Consider the following 24,501-nt stretch of genomic DNA (forward strand, 5'->3'; position numbering starts at 1 on the left):
TCTGCTGGAAAGTAACATTTGAGAAACAGAAGAAAGTGTTCTAACAGGGGATAATAGCAGTGCTGGAAAGTCATTGCTTAATTAAATTGTTTCTTGTGTTAATTGGCGTGACACATCAGAAAGTAAATAACACAAATACTTATTTGGTTTATGGCGTAGATCTTCACCAGCATGATGTTCGGAAGGGAAAAACAAAATTCAAGACTCTCAAACTCTGTTCATCTATTTGGTGTGGCACAAAATAGAGAAGACAAATTTGAGATGATGTTTAACATCCAGCACAGAAGTTACAGCACAATAGATTATTAAAGGCTGTAGATGCAGATTAAAGTCATAGATGCAGAAGCCTGATTTAAGCATGGACCTTGGTAAATGAACAAAATGCAGGCACAGGTACCAAATATAGAATCAATTAATGCACAGTGGAAACAGCAATTCAGAAAATGTCAAGAGGAAACCCAAGGAGAATGGGCTGTTTAGATTAAGTTTTGAGTAATTCAAAACAAGGTGAATTTCTTATGGTCATAGAATGCACAGAAACTGAAAATATGACCAACCGAGAAACTCGGCGTCTTCATGGTAAATTAAGGTATGTGGCAAAATGAACTACAGAAATAGTAAAAAAGTAGTAGTAATAGATCAGCAAGGTGAGGTGCAGTCATCCTGATGATTTTTGTATTTTTCCAGTGCATTCATCAAATGTTCACTTTTCTTGGGAATGCTTACTACACATATTCCCTAGTTCCTGAGAGTCCAAAGTTATGGTGCTCAAAAAACCTAAAGTAAAGCAAGAAGTGGGGAAAAAGATATTTTCTTTCCCTCACATTTTTTCCTCTTTAAATGTTTTTCATCTTTATTATTTAGAAAGGCTTGATTAAACATAAATCTTGATTTTTTACCTTAACGGTACTGTAAGAGAAAGAGGGATGATATTTTCCCCCAAAGGCTCAAATGTCTTGAGTTGGAAGCTTACGTCAGTTGTAATGGGGGCATCTTTTTCTTATGAGTGTTTTTGCAGACTTTGTTTTTATCTAATTTGTGTTAAAAAATACAAAGCAGCCATGATCTGAATAATGTGGCCTAATGTATTTCGACAGCTTTCATTTTCCCTCTCTGCTTCATGTAATCAGCTTCTTACTTTTTCTTCAGCCATCCACTGAGTCTTCCAAAACAAGGATGAAATCTGTGATGTTAAAAAACCCCAAACCAAATAACAAATTTTTAAATAAAATGAAGACAACTTTTAAAAGTTCCATGAAAATGAATCCCCTCTATATCCTTTCTATACAGAAACAATGACAAGGTCAGAAACTCAGTTATCTTTCAACTTTCATCACCTCATTTCAGAACATCTGAACGAGAATGATAGCATGTTTGTAAAAATTCCACTTTAAAATTAGCTTTATGACCCACTCATTTTAAAGTTCTTATCAGCTCTATATGGAGAAGAGCAAATACGATTCTGTAAGAGGATATTGATCATAGAATTACAAATGGAATAGTCGTGATGATTAGCAGAAGCTGGAATGGGAGATGGATAAGGGAAATTATACTGGAGAAGAAACATACCATTACAAAAGAAAAGAAGTCTCTACTAATTGCAGGGAGAAAGAGGTTGACAAGAGACTGGATAAAAAGAATACTAATTTACAAAGTACTGCTTTTTCAGTTTCTGTTTTCCCACTTCACTCTCCATACTTTTTTTTTCTGATTTTCCATGTTTCTTTCCTTCCATTTGCCAGAGCAGAACTTGTTTTTTCATGTCTTGATCTAACATGAGTTAATGTTGCTCTTGCTATTTCTAGCAGGAGAGAAAAAAAACCCACTAACCTTTATCCACCTTTCAATAAGAGAAAGTAATGTTGCCCCAGGCCCAACATCAGTTAGACAATTTCTTTTCAACCAGTGTGTGATGCTGTAGCTTTTCAGCAGATATGACTGCATTTAAAACCATTTAGCAGATGTTAAAGAGTTATTTTCTCTCAATATATTTCTCTCTTAGTACCTGTGAAACTGTTTAGACCAAGAATTTATTTTCAAAAATTATTCAGTCTCTGTAGAGCATGCAGAATCACATATTACTCATTCTTTTTCCCTGAACTGGGTTGATGAGCTGTTTCAACTGGAGAGAAGCAGTAGTAAATAAATTCTGTAGGTCTTCAGCTCTGCTATTACAGAACAGGTTTGAACTTTGAGACAAATAATTGTTTGATGTTCTTCAAACATTTGATGCTACCATCTGCCAGAATAGTATTAATGCTGGACAAGACAAAGCTCCTGGGAGACCTTATAGCACCTTCTGTGACCTAAAGGGGGCCTGAGAGCTGGAGAGGGACACTTTACAAGGGCACGGAGAGATGGTGCCGGGGAAGTGGCTTCAGAATGGGAGAGGGTTGGTTTAAATTCGATAATAAGAAGAAATTCTTTGCTGTGGGGGTGTTGAGGCACTGGCACAGGCTGCCCAGAGAAGCCATGGGTGTCCCATCCCTGGGAGTGTTCAAGGTCAGGTTGGATGTGGCTCTGAGCGACCTGATCTAGTGAAAGGTATCCTTGTCTGTGTCGGGTGGGTGAAACTAGATGATTTTTAAGGTCCCTTCCAACACAAATCATTGAGTGGTTCTGTGAATATTTTCCACATTCTAACACTTCAAGAAAACCATCAGTGGGCTTGCAGCATTGAGAGCAGAGGCTGAGTGTCATTTGTGGAACTTTGGGGCTGTCAAATGACATGTGCTGAGCAAGAGGCTCCTCTTCCTTTGGCTGGGGCGGAGGTGTCTTTGCAGTGTGTGCCCAGAATGGTGCTGCAGCCTGCTTGCAGTTTGTACCAGGGTGGCTCCAGGCTCACAGAAGGGCCACAGCGCTGTGCTCACAAAGAGCTGACAGTGCAGGAAAAAGACCTGGGGTAAACAGAGATAGAGCAGGTGTGACACTGTTATCTGCACTGAAGGGTTCTGTACAGCTGCTCAGGAGAGGTGACATCTCTCCTGCTCTCCAGCATCCCTGTCTTGTTCAGCTCTGTGGCAGGAATGCCCCAGCTCTCCCCTTCTAGTGTGCAGGGTTGCAGGTGGAGGACAGGAGCACAGACAGGAACAGGCAGCTGGATCCCAGTGTGCAGGGGCAGGCTCCTGCTCTGCTCTTTGCACCAGTTTCATCCTCCCACTGACCCCTGTTGGACCCTCAGTCCACCCTGATCACAGTCCACCCCTCCATCCTTCCTCTCCAGATTTGCTCTTCCTGGCAGTGCTCCCTCCTCCTTCCCTCTACCCCTGCCCTGTTCAGGGGGACTGAGGACAGATGTATTCCATTCTAAGCCAGACCTCACAGCTGATGGTGCCTGGGTCTGTCAGCTGGGCTTTCACAGCTCTGCCTGGGACTTCCCTTTGCTATAAGAGAGACTTCTAGCCCTGGCAGTTTACTTGGGCCCCAAATATAAGAAGTTCCTGGTCATTGTGGCAAGAAGTTCCTGGTCAATGGGCAACTCACAAGTGGCCCATTAAGCCTTGCTCCTCTTGCTTGAGTTCAGAAATCCCCAGATCTCCCTCTCTTGCCTTGCTGGACTCAAGGTTGCCAGTCCAGTCTGTGGCAGTGCAGTCAGCAAGAGCTCAGTGAGGCCCAGTACATGGATGTGCTTGTCAGGAGAGCCAGTTAAGAGGATCACAGCCCTGAAGGGGGTGATGTTTGTCATCCTTGTCATAGCCATGTCCTGCCTTCTCCAGAGATCTGTCTGTGTCTGACCTCTGTGCTCACCTTTGTAACATGCAGTACAGGAATCCTTTTTCTTTTTTTTGAGTTCCCCGAGTTGCAAGGAGCTGCAACTCGGAGAACAGCAGCTTTACTCAGCCTAGTTAGGAACATATGGGGGATGCTACTAAAGCACTTGGTTCTGATGAACAGAAGCATCCTTTGGATGTGAAGGAAAAAATATCCCTTAGTCCTCTCAGAAATGGACCTTCCAGCACAGCAGAAATTTGAGATGTGAAGGTGTGGTGGACACCACCATATGCAAACAGCGTTGTCTTTTTGTTGTTTTTCATATTGCCACATTTAGCCTTTTTAGGGGACAAAATCTGAGGGTTTTTTTTTGCATTTTGAATTCTTGGTGATGAATGCCTCAGGTTTCCCACCCTGAAGTGCCTCCTTGGCCCCTGCAGGCCTGTGTGGGGTGGATTGCAGCATCTCTCACCTGTCAGAGGATTTGTACTGGGGAAGTGCAGTGATGAGCACTCTATAAAATGTGCCAGAGCTGCTAGAATGAGTAAGGGGCTTTGCATATATCTGTGGAGGAGAAATTTGCTATAAAGAGTAAAAAAAAAAAAAAAGAAGATCATGAAAGCGGAACCATTCACATTCAATCCAACCAGATTAGACCTTGCTGAATTGATCCCAGGACTAGATGATCATTTTGACAGCTACATTTCTTGACAGATTATAGGAGGCTCAGGTTTAAGGACAGTACAATGGTTCCTCCATGACATGGGAGCAAATAACTTCAAGCAGAATTTGAGGATGGCACGCAGGCTGAAGACAGTAAATTGCTGACTATCCAGAGCAGTCCTGGTTACCTGGCTGACTACTTACATGTGCTTCTTAGCATTTAGTTTCACTTTTTACATTTAATATTATTTAATTTTTAAATCTTAATAAAATTTTATCATGTGTATTTTGTATTATTGATATTTAAAATTTGAAGTGTAATGGCAGGTATTACAAAGGTCTTTTTTCTTGCTGAGGATGGCAGAGCAAAGGCTTCAGCAGCTCTAAGCTGATGTGCAACCAACTCAAGCCATAATGGTGAAATGCCTTTTTCAGGGATGATGGTTCAATATTGAAAGGGGATGTCTTAGGAATTGATTCTTTCCCAGTCACACATCATGACTGGATTAATCTGCACTTTAGCCAAGCATACATCATGCTTGAGAAAAACACAAGTGACTTGTCTTCATATGGAGAAAGCTGTGAGAAATGTAATAGTTGATGAGGTACGGGTGGTCTGAGTACAAATGGAATGTCTGATTTAAGTCTGTTGTGGCCTTAAACTCAATGATTCTCCTGCTTATTTAGCTGAGTTGGCTTAAAACTGGTAGAACAAATTGTAGAGGCATTCAGAAGCCTGACCAGATGTGTTCCCACAGGAAACGAGGTGATTGCAGTAGACTGGAAGGGACTGAAAGATGTGGACCAAATCAATATGGACAGCACGAGTTCACTGCATGGCAGCAGCTTCCATCGACCTTCCACTGAGGTGAGTGCCTGGCCCAGAGCTGATGAGCCAAGGGGATGAGAAAGTTTGGATTCTGGGTTCAGAAATGGGTGTTGTGCATCACTGAGGCATCATCTGTGGGAGGGCTGGAATGCCAGGGAGCTCCTGAGGACCATACCAGGGCAGTGTGGCTTGCTCTGAACAGAATTGAGTCACTCCCTTCACAAGATCCATAGTGAGTAAGAATTTGCAAATGGAACTGCTTTTTAACCAGTCATGACGGGAGTGGAACACAACATGAGAAAAACAGTGACAGTTCTGACAAGCCTGTAGGTCTGCATTCCTTGAATAAGGGATTCACATTGGAATGTCCAGCACTGTGTCCGTCCCAGCTTTTGCAGCACAGCCGCAAAATCTTTTGAAGAAACACATTTGTCTGCATTTTGAATTTTAGAGATGCATTCACTAATAACTCACAGACAATCGACTTACCATGCAGTATTTTAAGGGCTGGTTCATTGAATTACTGCAGCTTCTGCATTCTTGGATACCTGAATTTTCAGCTTTGTAAGGTTCAGAGTATGCAATGATGATTAATAGAAAGATAAAATCTATTTTAAATGCATAATATTTGAAGAATCACAAATAATGTTCACAAATAAGCTTAACAAATAATATACAGTTTGCAAAACCTTGAAAAATGTTAATAGATGCACATATATATAATATTTTTATTTTGTTTGAGTACCTTGCTGGCTTGGAAAGCACCTTCAAGACACTTAAGAGTTTCATGGAGTCCTGGCAGGAAATTGTTGGGCCCAATCTTGTATGGAGAATTCAGTCAAATCAAAGCAGATCTAAAAGTCAACGAGCATAAACCACACCTCAGTGAACATTTTGATTTATATGAATGGCTACCATAGGTGTAACATGAATCATTAGATTTTCCTGAGTGTCTCCATCCCCAAACCCAGGATGTTGAGATGAGTCCTCCTAGCTGAAGGAAGCACACTCTGAGTTGGTGCTGTGATGGCTGATGTGGGAAGTCATTCTGGCTCACAAGGGGCGAGTGAGTCAGAATGGACAAGCCAAAACACTGCAGAAGAAAATAATTTCAGCAGAATTGAGTAGCTTGCTGTAGGACACTCAAAATACAAAGGTGGTGTAGCTCCTCCTTGTGTTAACCTCAAAGTGGTGCAACCCACACTTAGGAGTAGAGTCTTGTGAAAAGGTGCTTTGCTCTTTCCTACTCTGTCACCCTGTTCACTATTCCACTTTCAAACACCATGACCCTTATAGGCACCATATTCACCAGCAGGGAATGAAACCATCTTGAAAGACACAAGTTTTTAGAACACGCCAGATAAAGTAGTGCCTGTTGATTGTGGCAAACCACTGGAGTTGCTTGGCTGCTTGCAAGTTGTTTGTTACACTGACGTGGTGCCTTTCTTTGCTTTCTTTAGCAAACACGGACGGATTTCTCCTGGGATGGTATCAATGTGAGTATGCACTGAGTCACTTTTCAAATTTGTAGTCATAGGAAGACCAGGGTTTGTCTGACATTGGATACAGCGGAGGCCAGAATGAGAACATGGCTGAAAGTGCTTCGTGCTGCTGAAATTCTGGTGGCTGTCTCCAAGGTGGTAGATTTTTGTTTGCTTCTGAGTCTTTTGCTGTCTGGCAGATATTTTGATCTGTGGGTGGCTGTTGAATTGCTTTCCTCCTTTTGGGGACAAATGTGTGCCATTTCATATGTTCTATTTTTGAGATTTCTGGGCACTGCTACATAAGAAAGGTGTCCGTCCAGCATATTTTAAAAAATAGTAGTCCTTGATTAGAGCATCATTGGATCTTCTTCAGGGAGAAGTTTGGGAGAAGTGTCTCCCGCATTTTCAGTTGCACGCAGAAGTAACAGAATTCTTTATGTCTCCTAGGGTAGATGGAGAGTACCAGTTAACTTCAATTAAAAGCAGATGAGAAGCAAACATTTTAATTACACGTGTTCCTTTTGCTCTTAATACCTGTGCCATGAAAAAAGTTTTTTTTCTTTTTCGCTAATGCAGAAACAGCATCCTGAAAAAGGAATAAGGCATATTTATTCTACTGGACTTTTTAAAAGGGTACTTACAAAATATTTTCACATAAATTAACTTTATAGTTCTGTACACTTGGAAGGCCAAGATTAGCAGCTCCATTTTGAGTAGTATAAGTGTTTTCAAATTCTAGATTCTTTCAAAACTTTAAAAATACCTGTAGCTTTCTTCTTTCCTGTGATTTGGAAGCATGTGGGACATTGAATATAATTTTTAATTCTCACCTCTTTCATTGGGGCACTTATGGTCTTGAGATCTTTTGCCTAGAATCAATTACAGAAACAAATTGTGTTGGAAAATAATGGTGCATGCAGCAACTGTCTAGAAGAAATTTGTTTTTTTTCTTTTCCCTCACTGCACCTATGTCTAGCTGAAAGCAAAGTACACAAGGTTGTGTTTCCTTAAAGAAAGCAGAAGACAGTTTCCTTACTTGCAGTTTCCCCTTTTCCAACCATAGAGAATCCATGGAGCTCTTTCATGAGGCAGCTCTTAGCCAGTGTAATTCCATAGGTCTTCTTTGGTACTGAAGCTATATCATGAATTTCCTTCCCTTCCCATTCATTCCTGCCTTCATGTCACAGCTCTTCAGCCTTGCAGTAGTGGGAGCCCTCTGCAATTTACTTTCTTTTTTTGATGGGTTCCATGAGGCAGCTCACAGCACAGCCCCCAGGCTCTCCTGGAGCAAGTGGTGGATACTGAGCAGGAGCACCCGGGCAGGAATGACCAGTGGGGCATAGATGGACTTTCTCCAGCAAGCTTCATCACCAAAGGAAGTGCTTCATGGAACAAGGGCCATGCTCTCACTTTTTGCTGTTCTTCCTCTGCTTTCTGATTTCTTCAGCTCACGTTACACACACAGCACGTTCCTGCCTCCACAGTTACAGGATGCCTTAGCTGCTGCATTTACACTCAGTTTCCAGAAAATCTCACCTCTCATATTTTGGCAACTGACTGGAATTATACACAGTGTGAGATCTTTAAAATGCCTTCCTTTGCCTCCAGTTATTTCACTGCCCAGTTACTGCTCCACTCACTTTTTGTGAGGTCCAAGTGCTTGTTTTCTGTCAGGATTTAAAATTTTCAGTGTCATAGTCACTACTTTTGAGTATCCTTGTGTTTGAAAGATTCTGGCCTTGATTTTCAGAGAGGTTGAAATGAAGAGCAGAAGCAATGTTTATTTATCCCTTGTGAAAGTTAAGCCTCATATGCAATGCCTGGCATCTCTGAAGAAGCCTGATGAATTCATCTTGAGAGATTATTTTTGTGATGATGTTTGTGACGGTTGCCTGTCCCAACAGTGCCCTGTCCTTGTTATTCAGGGACTGAGGATAAACACAGAAAAGGCAGTCAAGAAAATTAAGCAGAGCTGTAGAGCTGTAGACCAAATTTCCTTTACAGATGTAGGTACTTGAAACAGGACCCATCACTGATATAGTCATGATCATTTTATTAAGACTATGTAAGAAGAAAAAAAAACAAAGTACCAAAAAATTGGTAGTACAATGCATATATGATACGTTACTGTGGCTTGCCTATATTGCAGTGACAGCTCCCCACTGCAAGATCCCTGAATTGTCCGATAGCCATGTCTTGCATCTCTAACAAAGAGTTGGGAATGGTGCAGCGTGTCTGTGGAGGGCTGGCAGCTGCCAACGGGAGGCTTCTCACAGCCTCTCCCTCTGGCCTTGCCTCAATCAGTCCCAGTACTGTGCAATATCCAGTCCTGGTTAAATAGCCTCTCATTTTCCTTTCCTTCTTTCATTCTTACTGCTTGCTTCTGCTCGTCATCTTCCAACTACCTACTGTTTTCTCGTTTCAGTTCACTTCCTTTTCTCCTTCCTGTATATCATTTCTTCATATTCTCTCTCTTTTCAGCTCTCCATGGAAGATACGACCTCCATCCTTCCCAAGCTGAAACGCAACTCCAATGCTTATGGGATTGGGGCTTTGGCTAAATCATCTTTCTCTGGTGAGGTCCTCAAAATTTGACTTTATCCTTGGCAGCTTCTCTCCACAGGCCTTTGGCCTCTTCCCATATCTCTCTGTCACTCTCACAACTGCTCCTTTCTGGCTTTCGCCTTTTCATGGCCTTAGAGGAGTCTCTAACACCATGGTTCTAAATACAGCAATCTCACAGTTGTTGCCCTTTTAAAGAACAGATTTGTCTTACTCCTATTGGCTTCTCACTGTTCACCCCTGCTCTGACATCTTCAATTGCTTCCCTTCAGTCTTGGGTTTAACCCCCTTTTTTGTTTCTTAGTTTGTTCACTTCCAGGCTTCATCCTTCATGCCCAGCTCTATCCTAAATGGATTCTAGGCAAGGAAGGAAATGGTCTTTCATATTTGGGGTTCCCCTTTTTCCCTCTTCTGAGAGTTTGTCCAGGGGAAGATGGAGAAACTCCCCTGGAGAGTGATGCAGTGAGAGGTGGGAGACACCCAGCCCTAGTCATGCATCCTGTCCGGACAGGAGGGGAGAAGCTCCACTTCTGAGAGAAGTAAAAACCCTGTCGGAAAGCGGAGCTGTGTAATAGCCCTGCCTTGTTTCCCAATGTCTGGCCCCTTAGGGATATCCCGCAGCATGAAGGACCACGTGACAAAGCCGACGGCCATGGGGCAGGGCCGCGTGGCGCACATGATCGAGTGGCAGGGCTGGGGCAAGGCGCACAGCCAGCAGCAGCAGCACACGCACGAGAGCGCGCGCAAGGACGCCGACGCCTACTCGGACCTCAGCGACGGCGAGAAGGAGGCCCGCTTCCTCGCAGGTAGCCCTGCCTGCCTCCTGGCACCTGCCGTGGGGCGGGCGGGGTGCCCCCAGAGGGGAGCCCCTGAGAGATTCCAAAATGCGGAAGCTTGAGAAAAGCACTCGGGAGAGGCTGAAGTAGAGAGAGACTTTGGTGGTCGGGATATTGCCAGTGGAATGCAAGGTGGAGAGGGTGAGGGTCAGTTGTGGGTATGTGTGTTGCTGAGATAGGACCAGAGTGGGACAGTGTGACCAAAAGATGGGGTAAGGGATGATGGCGAGAAGTGGAGACTTTAATGCATCTTTGCTTCCCTTCCCTGTCTCCTTTGGCACAGGGGTGATGGAGCAATTCGCTATTTCTGAAGCGACTCTCATGGCCTGGTCCTCCATGGATGGTGAGGATATGAGTGTAAACTCAAATCAGGACAACCCAGCAGGCAACTACTCTGAGAACTATCAGGAGCTGATGGAGAGCCAAGGTGAGCTCTAGTGCTTCTTGCTAATCTTAAGACACCCCCTTCCTGCTTTGGTTGCTCTCTTTTGCTCTAGTCTGTTTTATTCTGTAGCCCCAGTCAGATCTGCTAGAGTCACCCCTGTTTGTGGAGCTGTCCAAGGAATCTAATCTTAGCAGAGAGTTTCCAAAGCCCAGTTCCTTTTGCCTTTTTGGAGCACAACTGTGGAAAGCTGCCAGCTCTTACAGTCAGTTGTTGGTATTGAGGTCACCTGCCAACTGCCCAGAACTGTGTTTTCTCTTTGCTCTCCTTGCCTCTAAAGGTGGATTCACCCACCCTGTGCAGTACAGTGCCATGCTCAGGCACACAGGCTACCACGATGAGCCAGCCAGGCCTAGGGAGAGTGTCTAACTGTGTGTTGTTTGCCTCCTTTGCTTGCAGAGCACATGGCCCAGACGCAGTATGACAGCTGGCCTCACTCCTACGTCTCGCAGGGCATGTACTGCTTAGGCTCCTCCGATGCCTGGGAGGCCAGTGACCAGTCCCTCATCGCCTCCCCAGCCACTGGCTCCTACCTAGGCCAGAATTTTGATGAGTCCCAGACAAACCTTCAGGAAAGCATTTTGCTTCAGAGCAGCTTTCTCCAGCAGCAGCAGCAGCTCCAGCAACAGCGGCAGGAGCAGAACTTCATCCAGAGCACGGGGCTGGTCCACGTGTGGCCCCTGCAGACTGCTCAGGGCGGGGGTGGAGCTGAGTCCAGCACGTACATGGAGGACCACATTGAGGATGAAGGGAACCCGAGGCTGGAGAAGGCTCCTCTCCTAAACAAGAAGCCCTCTCCAGAGGAGGATGATGCAGTGTGCCGGGACCTGGAATCTTTGTCTCCTCGAGAGGAGATGGAACATGCTGCACTGAGCCGCAAAGTCTCAGATGTCACCTCCTCTGGGGTGCAGTCCTTTGATGAGGAAGAGGGAGAAACAAACAACTGATGCTTTCTGTGAAGTACTCATCATTGCTGAACAAAGAGAGGGGTGGCAAGGAATGCAATTACAGGGATTCTTCTCTCCAGCTCCCCATATTTCCAAGCAGACACACCTTCCATTCCTGACATTTAATTATTTTTTTAAATGAGGAAAATCTCAAAGTGATTGACACATAAAAACCTTTTCTTCCCCTCCCCCATGGATACATATTTTGGATTTTCATTGCTCTGGGCAACATGTGATGTGCTTGGAGAGATCTGGATTGGTAAATAATTTCTAAGTCTTTTTAATACAAAGTCTTGGCTGTGGATACAAACTCTTCTGGTACTGGGGATGTGGCTGATGAGACAGGCTTGGTGTAGGGAGCAGCTTTGTGGCTAGAATTCATCTTGGCAGAATGGACGTTGCTCTGTGGACATGGCCCCCTTCTATGTCTTAGAATATATGAATATAAACTGGTTTTAAATGAAGCTGTGGCTTTGCAGATCTAGATTGCACTAGTGTTGGGATTGTGGCTGATGCAGAGGATCAGGCCATGAAGGATGTGCTGTGCAACCAGGTCCTCAGTAGCACCTTGGTACAAGCTGTAGAGTTGATGGGTATGAGCTGTGCTCCCAGAGCCTGGGCTGTGCTGCCAGAGTGGCTCTGTGGGCACGGCTCTGCTGTGGCATGGAGAAATGGGTGCAGATACAAACCTAACCCTGCTCTCAGATATTCATGCTTCGGTCTCTTCCATTTGTTTGTTTCTCTCTTTGACATTTCTGCCTTCCCAGGAGCTGGCAAGAGCGGTGTGTCCTTTTGGCAGTGGGCACGGGAAGCCAGTGGAAAGGACATTTTCAGCTACGGAGACAGTCATAAAAAGCTGACTCTTGCAGGGGGCTTGAGGACATGCCCATTTTGGTGCTGCTGCTGTCTTTCTGTCTTTTCCTTGCCAGCAGAATGGGGAGACCCAGAGAGTAGGCAGCAGGTCCAGGGACAGTGCATACAGCTATGAGATCACAGATACCTAGTTTACATTAGAGTTTTCAGTTTTTGCACTTTTTTTTTAACCTTTTTATATTCTGGATAAGTGTTAATAACAAAGCAGTTAGTAATGGGAAAGGCCTGTGCTCCAGTCATGACTTAACAGAAATACTGCACCTCTCCCATTTCTGCCAGTCCTGCGTGCCAAATGTAGCTGGATGAAAAGGGGTGAGAGGAAATTTCTCCTCCTATTTGTCTTCTTCTTCCTGCCTATGTTTTCTTCTTTTGTTTTCCTACCCCCAAGCAGTGTAAATAATGCTCAATACTTGCTCTGTTTGTTTTTCCTTCCCATCTCTTTTTTAGGTGTGGAGAAAGCTGATTTCAGGAGTTTCCCGTATTTGTACGGGGTATATATTTTTTGTTTTAAAAAAAACATGATTCTCTGATTAGGGGGAATTTGGTCTCTTGCAATTCCTCGCCTTTTTTTCACAGACCTCCTTTTGGGAGGGAGAGGTTTTGAAAGGAAATTGTTTCACTTTCAGCTCTCACCAGAAAATAAACAGGGACAACAAAAGCAAAAATTGTATAAGGTTATTGATTTTGCTGGAGGACTGAACAGAACCAGCAGAGATTACCCAAGTGCTGAGTTTTAATTGCAAGACCTCTTGCAAGGAAGCATCAGCAGAGCATGGGTGTAGATCAGATGCTGGATCTGATGAGCTATAGAAAGGAATTTGCCTGGACACTGCCATACTGTTCCAGGAGCAACTCTTTTCTCACTTACTCTGACTCATATTTGCTCTGTTTAATTCATGATACATTTGTATCTTCTTTGCCTCCTCTTCAGGCTTGGTGTGTTTTTTGGATGACAGGAGAGTGATACATGCTTCTTTCCTGCTTCAGGTTCAGTTCCTGCATATTTTCAGGGAAGAATGTCTAAGGTGAACAAAATGTCACTGGAGGAATATCATCAAGTCTCAGAGTTTAGACAGCTCCTGGCAAGCAAAGCAAATGATGTCCAGGAATTGTGAAAAGTAGGAATGGCACTCTCAGGAAGAACTTCACCCCGATCAGCTGTTTCCCACTGACACAGGCAGCTGCAAAAAGAGGGACTCCTTTTTCAATACCCAGGTCTTTCCAGCCAAGTCCACTTCAAGCAGATCTGTCTTCCCTCTCCACTGCACCTCTAAAGGAAAGACCTCTGGGATGTTTAAGTTACCCTGGTAATTTGATGTAGGTAAGAGAGAAAAGTTATTGTGACCCATCTTTTTTTATGTGTTTCCTTGGTCTTGCTTCTGTATTTCTAAGGAGGTCGCTCTTCTCCTGAGCGATGAGCTTTCAATATCTCTTCAAAGATATTTACACATTCAGGTACTAACCTCCCCTGGGCAGCAAGGCTTGATAAAAATGATCTCCTATAGTTCTTGCAGGGCCATTGGAAGCTCATTGTCCTGAACTGGCTTGGGTCCAGCTGTGGCGCAGGGCCTGGGAGATCACACTAGCCAGAAAAGACAGATGGGGCAAGTGCCAAGAGCACTTCAGCAGATGAGTAAATGAGTAAGTCTAAAGCTATTTCTCTTTTAAAAGGTCTTTAGGGAAACAAAAATGGTTGGGTGTGTACCTTTGTGGGAGATTTGGGTGGCTTGTTTGTTTCTTTCTCCAAACCATTTTGTTCCCATGTGCCTCTCCAGGACCAATCTGGATGTTTACAGTAACTTTCAGAGTAGCTTCTGATCATCCCTTTGTGTTGTTTACAGGACTGGGACAAGTGGGTCAACTTGTCCAGGCTTCTTTTTCTTCAAGATGGACATGTGGTACATTTACTAAGATGTCTGATTGATGTCTAAAAGATAGACCTTATCTCCATGGAAAGCAGTGACAGTGAGTTATCTACATAAGGAAAAGTGTGAAAAAAATTGACCATATAGAAAATTCTGTGGAGTCCAACAGAAGAGAAGAGAAAATCTGTAGGTTCTTCTTGCCTCTGTGGAATTGGGATAAAGAGTTATACCCTACTTTATAGTACCATAACCTGCTGTCTTAGAAACCTGTAGAGAGCCTCATTCTCTGTGAATGCAGACTGGTTTGAAAACCACTCTCTATAAAAACCTTCCAGCTTACTAAATTCTGTATCTTTTTTCATAAATGACTTAACATTCTGTGAACAATAAAATTTCAGCCTTTTCCTGAAAGAAAGAAAAAGGCTATTTTCCATACCTCTCCACAGTCCAAAAGAGCTAATTGCTAGGAGTCTGACTAGAGAGAGCAGATCTTCCAGTTCACACTTGCCACCCGAGTGAGCAGCCTGAGCTGAACTGGAAAGGCAGTTTGAATCTCTTTGAAAGTGGAAAATTGTTTGTGTAATCTGGTCCTTTCTTACATAACAGGCCTGCTGCCTGTGTGTATCCAATACCAGAGAGAGAGATACCTGGAACCTCCTGTACATTTCCCAGAAAAGCTGTTATTATATAGATACACCTATTCAAGCATATGGGAGGCACAGGTGCTCTGTGAGCGAAATTTGGCCTGCAGTCCCTTTATCCTGGTGAGGAGGGATGAGTTGGAGAGAGTCCAGCCAAACAGTCAGAGCCCAAATTGTGTTTGTGAGGCTGTAAATAAGAAGGAAAGGTGAGCTCAGTATCCCTGATCTGCAGTTACTAAGAAACTGAGCTCTGCTGTTTGATGCCACAAACATATTATGAAGCAAAGCTGCACTACAGAAAATTTTGGGTATTCTTGAAGTAGTGGAGATAGAAGATTCCCATCTTTCCTCCAAGCCTTTGTCTTCAGCAGGAACTTGTTGAAATTACTGTGCTAAACATGAAATAAGGCTTAACCAGAAGTGACCCTAATTTAAAATCTTCTATTGGAAGAAAATTCTCTCTTGTTCCTTCTGCCATGATTGCTCATACCTGATTAGTTATACTCTTTCATGAGCTTTTCTTTTATATAAATCTGAAGCTTTCTTTACAAGCCCTCTGGGTTCTCTTCAATTCCATTACCTCAGGCTCTGGGACAGAGAAGTTTATCTGCTTCTTTCAGTTTCTGTGCCTCTAAATCATCATCCTCTTTTGGAGAGCTGCTGACAAGTCATCCACTTGCTTTTTCCCCTTAAAGAATAGTAACATCACCTTTCAGGACAGGCTTGCTGCAGAGAACAAGTTTAGCCATGCTTCTAAGCTGATCCAGTGGTGAGCTGCTTTGAAGGAAGGGGAGCTCTGCTCTGACCATGCTCACCTCCCACAGCCCTTGGGCAAGTGCTGATGCACAGCTGGCCCACACCAAGCCAGGGACTTTTAGCCTGCTATAAAAGTGAAGATGGAGGAGCTGTGAGCAGAGGGAGAGAGAGTGCTGTTCTCAGCAGCTGGTCTTCCTTTATGTCAGGTTGGAGAAACTGGGAAAAGCACTTTGAAATGGCATCTTCATGATGAGTCTAAGCTGCTCAAAGGAGCTGTCCTGCCTCCTCTCTTCCACCACCACCACCAGCTCTGTACTTCTACTGCCTAAAAAGCACCAGCACTAGCACTCATTTGGCTGCTCAGGAATTGGCCCCATTGAAAACTAACCCAGTCCCCTACCTAAATAAAGGTTTCAGTGAGGTGAACTCTTCATATTGCTTCTCTTGATGAGGTAGGCATCACTGAGGGCTGCTAAATGTGTAGATGGTTATGTGGAAAACTGGTTGCAGATGCAACTTGAATTGGTTTAAGCTGATTGTGATATGTCTGTCTGAAAAGAATAAGGGTACCAAGAAGGATATTTTTCACCATTTTCTTCCTTCGTGTTTTCCTTGGAATTTTTAGGATGATCTTACTTGATTTGGTCTTTGTTATTTATGCCCTGTTGTTTCCCTCACTGTTCCCTTCCACAGGCTCCTTTGAGGTAAACCCTGGAAACTGGGCAGGAGGACATGAGTAACTTGATATATGCATGAAATTAATAAAATTAACATGCACAAATCGTGTATGCACTCAGTGATCAAACTCCATGGCAGCTAAAGATACTGACAAGTCTTATCCTGTAATTGCAAGAGGGGAGACTTGTTTAAGAGTGGAGCATAGCTGTTGGAAGGGATATTTATCCCTATTTTCAGGCCAGTTCCAGTCCAATGTGAGATACAGAAGAGTACCTGCTGTACTGTGTGCAGCAGCAATGACAAATGTTCAATGTAGCCCTGGAGAAGTGGAGAAGGAAAGTCATCTCTCTGTTTGACAGAGGTAGGAGGTGTTGTGGTGAGGCAAGGCTGTGTGCAACAGCACAGGCCTGTGCACCACTGTGTGTGGCAGGGAGGGAAAGGCTTGGAAAAAGGTCCAGAAAAGCCTGATGTCTTTTGTTTACACAACACAGGTAAGAAGCTTCATGGCAAACTCCCAGCGGAGTGGACTGAGGTACAGAATTGCTAAACAAGCTGTAAGTCCAGGATTGTTGCAGCTTATGGTACTCCTTAATCCAAACCACACTTTTTTTTTGAGACAGTGATAGGAAAGAGACCTCCCTGGGTTTGGGTACCTGCTAGCTTCTTCTTCGTTGTCTTCAAAAAAAAGCTCACAGTGTGTTTTGTTCTTCAGGGAAATCGTATGAGAAGTACACAAAATAAGAACTTACTCCTTGCCCAAATGAAGTTAGTGTGAGTTCCGATCTCACTGGAAAGCCAAAACACCTAAATTCAGCTTAGTTTGCCTTAACTGTTGTATTGATAATTGCCTAAAAGGAGAAGCAAACTCAGATAACCTGCCTCTAAGTGCTATAAAAAGCAGAGCAACATTGGCAAAGTCTAAGCTCTTCCTTCTAATTTCTCCCAGGTGGATTATTTTCCAGTGTTCCTTGTTCAGACAACTCTGGCATATCTTTTAAACAAGCTGTTTGACTTTTTCTAAAAGAAAAAAAGAAAAGAAAGGAAAGAAAAAAAATTAATTCCAATACAGAGATTATCAGCAGCTTACAGCTAGAAAAATGTAAATAAGTAATACTTTCATCTTTGATTTTCCTCCCCTGTAGCAATCTGACAGGGAAAGATTTCTATGCCATGGCTCAGGGAAAGGAAAAATAAACAGGGAAAATGTGAGTAAAATGGTGCCTATTAGAACTACATGTATGTGTAGGACAGCCTACAGTCATTAAAGCACAGTCTCAAATACGGTTGCAAGCTGTAAAGTCAGTGTCAGGTGCCTCTTTTGTACCATGGGCTTTTCCCAGGCTGAGTAGTAGCGAACCTGTGCATGAGCAGAAGAGCTGCACTTCTGTGCCAGATCAGAGTCTCTGTGTCTCAGAGTATGTCCTGGAGCCTGGGGACACCGTGCTCCCTGGGCAGCACAGCCAGTTCCGTGGAATGACTGGGATAAGGGTGAGGGTTACCATGTTAACAAATGGATGTGGAAGATCTGCGCTTGCAACATCAGGGTCTGTTTACATCCTTGCACTGACATTTTCCCCAGCATAGGCAGACCAAAGTGTTATTTTTTCCTTGAAAATGAAGAGAAGGTCTATGATTGTCATTGTTGGTCTGCACAAAAGAAAAGAAATATGTGCTGTATTTTTCCAGTGCAGATACACATTGTTGGAAGAGGAAACCAGTGCAGATACCACAGAATCGCAGAATGGTTGAAAGGGACCATCAAGTCCAACCCCTCTGGCATGGACAGGACCTACCCACTGATGTGTAGTAGATGCTGTCTTTTGGGAAGAGAGGGGTTGCAGTGTTCTGTGGAAAGAATGCTCCTGCTAGGATCTTCCTCATCTCCTTCAGCTGGGGACATTTTAAATGCCCTCTGAAACCTAGTCTTGTTTTTGCTTTCTCATAAGGGATCAAATGTCCATGCTTGCAAGACAAAAACATCTAAAAAGGCTTTTCTCCATTATGGAAACAAGATTGTGCATCAAGATTTGCTTCTAATAAGATAAAGGCATGTAGTCCAGATTCATTGGCCTTCTGGATTCATTTTCATTTGGCATGGAAATCCAGTCTCGATTGGATTGGAGGCCACAAGGTTAAGAATCCTCTTCCAGAGCTCTGCCATGTTCCCATAAGGCAAGTGTAGGTGGATTTCCCTTCTTTTCAGATACTGCATGCTTGAGCAATGTAGCAAGCCAAAAGCTCTTTTGCAGGTATATATTCTTGTTTGGCTTTAATTTTTCTTCTCTGATTTGTGGATGTTGTGCATGATTGGAGGTCTCTGGGAATCCCTACACTATAAAACTGGAACTCAAAAGTAATTTTACAGGGAACAGGATTCCTCTTGTTTCAGCTCTTTTCAGACGTGGGTGGGTACAGGCAGAGGATTGGGACGTACAAGGATGGTGGATAGGAGTCTCAAGGGTGGCGTGCAGAATGGATTCCTGAACCATGTGTAAAAATAACTAAAGGCTCGGGTCTTCAAATGTTGTATTCTCAGTATCTGAAACTCCTTTAGCATAAGTGTATGGGACAATGGAGGTTGCTGCAAAGCAGTTCTCAAGGGCTTCCCCCCAAGCCTGGATGTGTGTTCTGTAGAGGGGAGGGTGCATGGGGATTGTCTGTATCCTGTTCAGCTAGTGTTTACAGAGGTGCATTGATGTGTGGGGAGAAGGTACTGAATGCAAGCGAAACAAAAAGGAAAAGGGACCCACTACTGAAAGCTTTCATCCTTACATTGTCCCACACTAGCCCTTAATAACTAAAATGAGTCTGATTTGCCTTTGGTCTTCCAGCTCCAAAACATGTTTGCCTGAAAATTTTTGTTGGATATACTTCGCATGTTTTGATAATGTGACTTACGAGATAAACACTTCTACAGAGCTATATATAAATACATCCATGTGCAACCACCTGCATACATGTGCACACATTACATATAGACTTAGAGAACTATATGGCACTACACACCTCCATGCCTGTATGTGGCAGCAACCACAGTAAAGGAGGGGAGGTAGCTCAAAATAGCATGTACAGTCCTTTATGGAGTTGTTATTAAACAGAATGTGGTCTTGCCCTCCTGGCTGGTGGAAGTGTTTTATTTCTGTGGGACTGGTTCCAGGGAACTTGCGTCTCAGGAAGGAGGATCCTAGGAGGAGGGGGTGGGTTTCAAGGAGACAATCTGATGGAGCACATTGAAAAGGATCCATGGTGGCTTGGAGAAGTGCCCCAGAGTAGGAAGTATCTGATTTCTCATTAAGAAAGAGCATCACATGTTTGACTATACTGGGCTAAAATCTGATGTGTGTCTATGACTGCCAGGACATGAATCCTAGGCCAGATTTGAGGATAGAAAGCATCACGTCAACACAATCCTCAAATTTAGCACAGAGTAAGTTTTCCTGTTCTACTGAATAAGCATTTTCCAGGTGATACATACAAGCTTTGTCCCAAAACTGGTGAGATGCAGACACATCTGACTCAGAGTTGGACAGAAATTTCACAACAGCCCATTAGGACACAGAAAGGTGTCTGGTGCTTCAGTTGTAAAAGGCACTGACATTGAGTAGCACGACTCTGGGTTCACATTTCAATTTTAAATGCTTCTCAGCTCACTGTCCTCATAGCAGATTGGGGAATTGGTCCACCCAGAGGGAAGGAAACATCTCTGCACTTGCAGCATTGTTGTGTCATCTGCTTCTGATGCAGGACATGAGGTAGATCCAGTAGCTTGTTTGCCATAGTTTGTTTGCCATGTGAGACTTTTGAATTCCAGCCATAAAAAGTATTATTTCCTTGTCAAGATACTTGTGCTTTTCAGACTCTGTTTCTTCCAGGAGCTAAGCAGTGTTTCTTGCCCTGCTCAAGGCATAGCATATTTTACAGCCAGGGCTATTGCACTGAGTTTTGCTTTCTGTGTTCTATTTGAATTTAATTTGCTTCTTTCCAGTTTACCTGCTTTTGCTACCAAATAGATTGCCACCGACCACTTGGTATGTATGTCTGCATAACTACATTCATAGAATTAATTGTGACTTGCATAAGACACACTTACTTAACTGCTTTAGGTTTTTATTTGTTGTTTTTTTGAGGGTTTTTTTTTATATTTTATTTTTGTGAATCCTTGTAAGTCTCCCCATGCTCTCTCCTGGTTTTGGTTTTTGATGTTGATGTTGTGGATTTTGTTGTTTTTTTTCCTTTTCCAAATGGCTTCTAAACTACTTTGTTTTTGAAATGTAGTGTGTCAAATGAAATCACTTATTCCACATATGTTTAAGACTTGAGTCCCTGGGAAAACAAAATGTCTCTGGTCCTGGAAGTTATACCTCTGCATCGGAAAAACATATTTTTTCCTTAATTTCACATTATGCTGTGAAGATACTGTCCAGCTGCTGAATGTTTCATATAAAAGAACTCTTCTGTCATCATACTAGATTAGACTTACCCCTCAGTTCAGTTCATCTTCTCTGGATTCATCTGCTTAGCCCCATCATGAACCTTATTGTATGCTATCTGCCTGAGGCTCTCATCTCCACTTTCTGCTTATTTCTTTGTTTAGACTAGATGGCAAACCTGCCATATGTTTCTCTCACGTTGCTGTTTTACAATACCTCATGTGTTATTTCTAAGTGATTAATAAGAAGGGTAACTAAAAAGGGCATACGAGCACTCTTGCTGTACACCTCACTGGATCTACACTTTGCCAGCTGCAAGGGTACTTTCTGCATGGTTCTCAGGCAGATCTTATCTTCTGTGCCAGAGAAATTGCCAGTTTGAGTTAAGCACAGGATTCTGTGACATGTTTGGTCAGAATCCAGCCATCTTGGCTCCCATTTCTTTTCACAGCCTGTTTGCTTAAGTGCACTATGGAACTTTAAGGGGGGAGAAAAAAGCAGATTTTTTTTTTTTTTACATTTCAAATGTGTTTCTCATAAACCTTCCATTACTGTCTTTTGCATTTGTTTCTGTGTGGAAAAAACTGAAAAGCTTCTACCTTATGTGGCTTTAATTCTGAGTATATCTCAGTATGCCTTGTAGCTTTCCCTTCTGTTCTTCCAACTGAGTAGCCATTCAGTAAAGGTTTAGATACTAGCAGTACTTAGCTTGTTGTTCCTCTAAAGTAGGCAATTCACATTTTCATTTCTCTGCATTCTGTTTCAGTTATGAATTTGGTATTGGATTTTTCCTCAGCTGCACATTGTCCTCCATATCAGGTGCAATTCTTCAAGTCAGATATGTTTCTGTGACTAGTTTTACTACACAGCACAAGATGTTTGCACTAGCAGCACACTAAAAAGGCTGGGATGGGAGCAAATGCTCATTTGAAAGTCCAGTGCTTGGACTAGCAACAGGTTTGGGTGAGACTCTACCTCATTTAGCCATCACACCAATCCCAGCAGTGTCCACAGCACTCTTGTTTGTCTTACAATGAAGCTGCGCTGGGACTTGGTGACATCCAGCAAGCTGAGGGAAGGAGGGATGTGCCTCAGGGCAGAGGAAACTGAGTTGAAGAGTTTTCTGCTACTGCACAGCCACGATTTGACAGAGGTGATGTTGTGTGTGTGCCTGAGTGAATGTGCACAGGGTTGTCTGTCCAGTGGCTGGGACAACACACAAGAACAGCCTGTGGCTCACAGCCAGGACCAGTTGAAGCTTGTCTCCCACAAACACCGCATTAAAAAGTTTTGCATCACATCTTAAGACCCTAACCCTAATGCTCAGGTATGGCTTTTATGTGTAAATTTTAATTATTGGTCTCTAGTGTTGATTATATTTTTATAAGAGCTGTGCCCAGGTATCTGCTTATGTGGCCATGAGCAACTTAGTGTTTGCTGTGATTGTATTTTTAATAGTGTGTTTCTAATTATACCCTTCCTGGGTTTGGACTAATTTGGTAAAGAGGGATCTTCTCTTGCTCAGCTGGTTTTTGCTGGTCTTTTACTCTTAGGCCACAAAACGCACACTTCTATACAGTATCTGCATAACTGGGCAGAAGGGGATGTTGTTTTTATGGACTCTATCTGTCTCTCTGTTTCTGCCTCTACTAATTGTTTTTGTCCATAGGCTTAAAACACTAGAATTTCTTTAGTCTCAAATGGCAATCAAAAATGTTACTTTGTTGAGGCAAATCTTTCTTGTTGTTCAGTAGTTCATCCCCATGTGTTTCTCCTTTATTTGGCTCATGGCCAAGTCTCTTAGCTTAGTCACACCTACCTAAAGCCCCACTTGTTGTCTTACCAACCTTAAGTCTTCCCTATTTTTTCAGTTCTTCATATTGATGCATTTAAAAACAAGACTCTGCTTTCACCCTTAAGTGCCATGTGAAGGAAGAGTTCAGTTTTTTGCTAGATGTGAATTTCTGGATGTGAAGACCTCTTAGCTGATACTAATTCTGGGGATATTTTGGGTTGAGAAAAAAAGGTTTTTCCCTGTAGCTTATCAAATCTGTCCTATTTGGATAGGATGGGAGATGCAGGCTTTAGAGTGACAGATAAGTGTGACTATTTGCTGGACAAAGGTTTCAAGTTCAAACTTTGATGGGGTGTAGTGGGATAGCCTGAGAGTGCACAAGCCTAAAGTTCCCTTGACAAAGGTAGGCTTAGTATTATTTTACTGCACATTTTGCACCTATTAATGTACTTGGCATCAGCTCAGTGAAGATTTTATTGATAGGATGGAAATGGAAACAACTTCAGCCTTTGCAAACCATCTTCGCAGAGTGTTTTTTGTCCCATCCTGGCTTCTTACACATTTTCATGTATGAGTAAAGGTGAGAAAAGGGTGCGGATGGATGCTGCTTCTGTTCCATGGGTGGAGGCAATACCTGGAATGGATCTTGAGTAGTGTCCACAAAGAACAGCAGACACAGCCACCTTTCAGCTCCCCCCAGAGAGCAATCCTGCTCCTCACAGTAACCCAGGGACAGCTCAAGGCAACAGGAGTGGAGAGGTACCTGTGTGTGCATGTGTGGGCACACGTGTGTTTTCCTGCAATCTCAAGGGGTGAGCCTCAGGAAGCTTTCCAGGTTAGCCAGTGTTTCATTCCCCAGGCTCTCCATGTGCATAATTTTTTGTTCCAGCTTCATCTCCCCCAGCTCACAATCTGTCTGTCATGACTCACACACTCGCTGGCTTTGATTTAGACTCCCATCTGCTTTCTCAGCCAGTCACATCCCAGTTCTTCTGTAACACACTGTAGGAGAAGTGTGGGACTGGAGCAGAGCATATCTCTGCATGCAGGAGAGAGGAGGGGGAGGAGGTGTGCTGACTCCAGCCTCAAAGTTTCTCCTTGTCTCATCTGTCTCAGTGGAAGCCTGTGCTTAAGCTGTAAAATATAAGCCTGCACAGTAAGGCTGGGGATGACTTGGAGAAACTCATCCTTCTTGGGTGTGCCTGCACCCTCAGACCACATTTGGTCTCGGTGTTGTCACTCACTGAATATTTATACTTTTGTAAAAGGAATGTCCTTTCTCCTCTGCTTATATAAGGGACTATCACAATTCCCTGAGGAAAAAAACAAAGCAGCAGTTGTTTTGCCTCTTCCCTGCAGGCAGCAGAAGGTGACACAAAGGTAGTGGGGAGGACGTGCTGGTGCCTGGCAGACACAAAGGTGCCCCTCTGGTGGAGCCAAGCAGCTGTTGTATGCAAGGGCCTTGCCCTCAGATCACCACTGTCTCCTCACAAGGACTGGCTGGCTCCTGGAGCACATCATTAAGGCAGGAAAGGCTGTCCCCAGTTAGCTCATCAAGGGTGATCTTGCGCCTGAAACAGAACAGACCTGGTGGGCTCTGAACTCCAGACAGCAGGAATAAATTTCTCTCTCTGCAAGAGACTAGCAGGGAAGATTTCCTTTTACTGTAAGCTTGTCACAGACTCTCCCACCCATAATCATCATCAGAGAGCAATTGGTGCAAGGTCAATCCTTGGAATTAAAGCCAGGAGGGAATTTTCCTTTGGTGACTGTGTTAGAAGTAATGGTATTTTTCACTTGCTCCTGAGATGGCTTATGGAAAATCACGTGTTAAAGTAGAACTGGTCAGTCTAAGTTAGATAATGCTTTACTAATATCAAGAAGGGATATGAGATTACCCCCAAGAACGTATTTTCAGAGCCTGGATTTCTTCTCTGTTGCTGATAAGTGGAAACACATCTAATAGACTGCTTGAGGCTGCATCTGAGT

At 43.4% G+C, this 24,501-nt stretch overlaps 2 protein-coding genes across 3 annotated transcripts in view; one reads left to right on the forward strand and one right to left on the reverse strand.

The window, feature by feature from the left end:
- FAM131B (family with sequence similarity 131 member B) overlaps nt 1-19,405 on the forward strand; it is a 32,391-nt gene extending 12,986 nt beyond the window's left edge. The window contains exons 2-8 of one of the 2 annotated variants that reach the window (XR_009420525.1): nt 5,133-5,242; nt 6,664-6,699; nt 9,169-9,262; nt 9,858-10,055; nt 10,369-10,512; nt 10,927-11,733; nt 13,335-19,405. Coding sequence is in view for 1 of the 2 variants with exons in the window: in XM_059493786.1 (XP_059349769.1) it covers nt 5,133-5,242; nt 6,664-6,699; nt 9,169-9,262; nt 9,858-10,055; nt 10,369-10,512; nt 10,927-11,474 (1,130 nt within the window). In the remaining variant the exon portion in view is untranslated. Of the gene's footprint in view, nt 1-5,132; nt 5,243-6,663; nt 6,700-9,168; nt 9,263-9,857; nt 10,056-10,368; nt 10,513-10,926 lie in introns of both variants that reach the window. The other variant, XM_059493786.1, reaches the window with a different exon arrangement.
- Nucleotides 19,406-23,933: 4,528 nt separating this feature from the next.
- The window catches only part of CLCN1 (chloride voltage-gated channel 1), a 57,363-nt gene continuing 56,795 nt past the window's right edge, over nt 23,934-24,501 (reverse strand). The window contains exon 25 of the mRNA XM_059493930.1: nt 23,934-24,083. The gene's annotated coding sequence lies outside the window, so the exon portion shown is untranslated. The remainder of the gene's footprint in view (nt 24,084-24,501) is intronic.

Source organism: Ammospiza nelsoni, chromosome 2, assembly GCF_027579445.1.
Source record: "Ammospiza nelsoni isolate bAmmNel1 chromosome 2, bAmmNel1.pri, whole genome shotgun sequence".
Lineage (NCBI taxonomy): Eukaryota > Metazoa > Chordata > Aves > Passeriformes > Passerellidae > Ammospiza > Ammospiza nelsoni.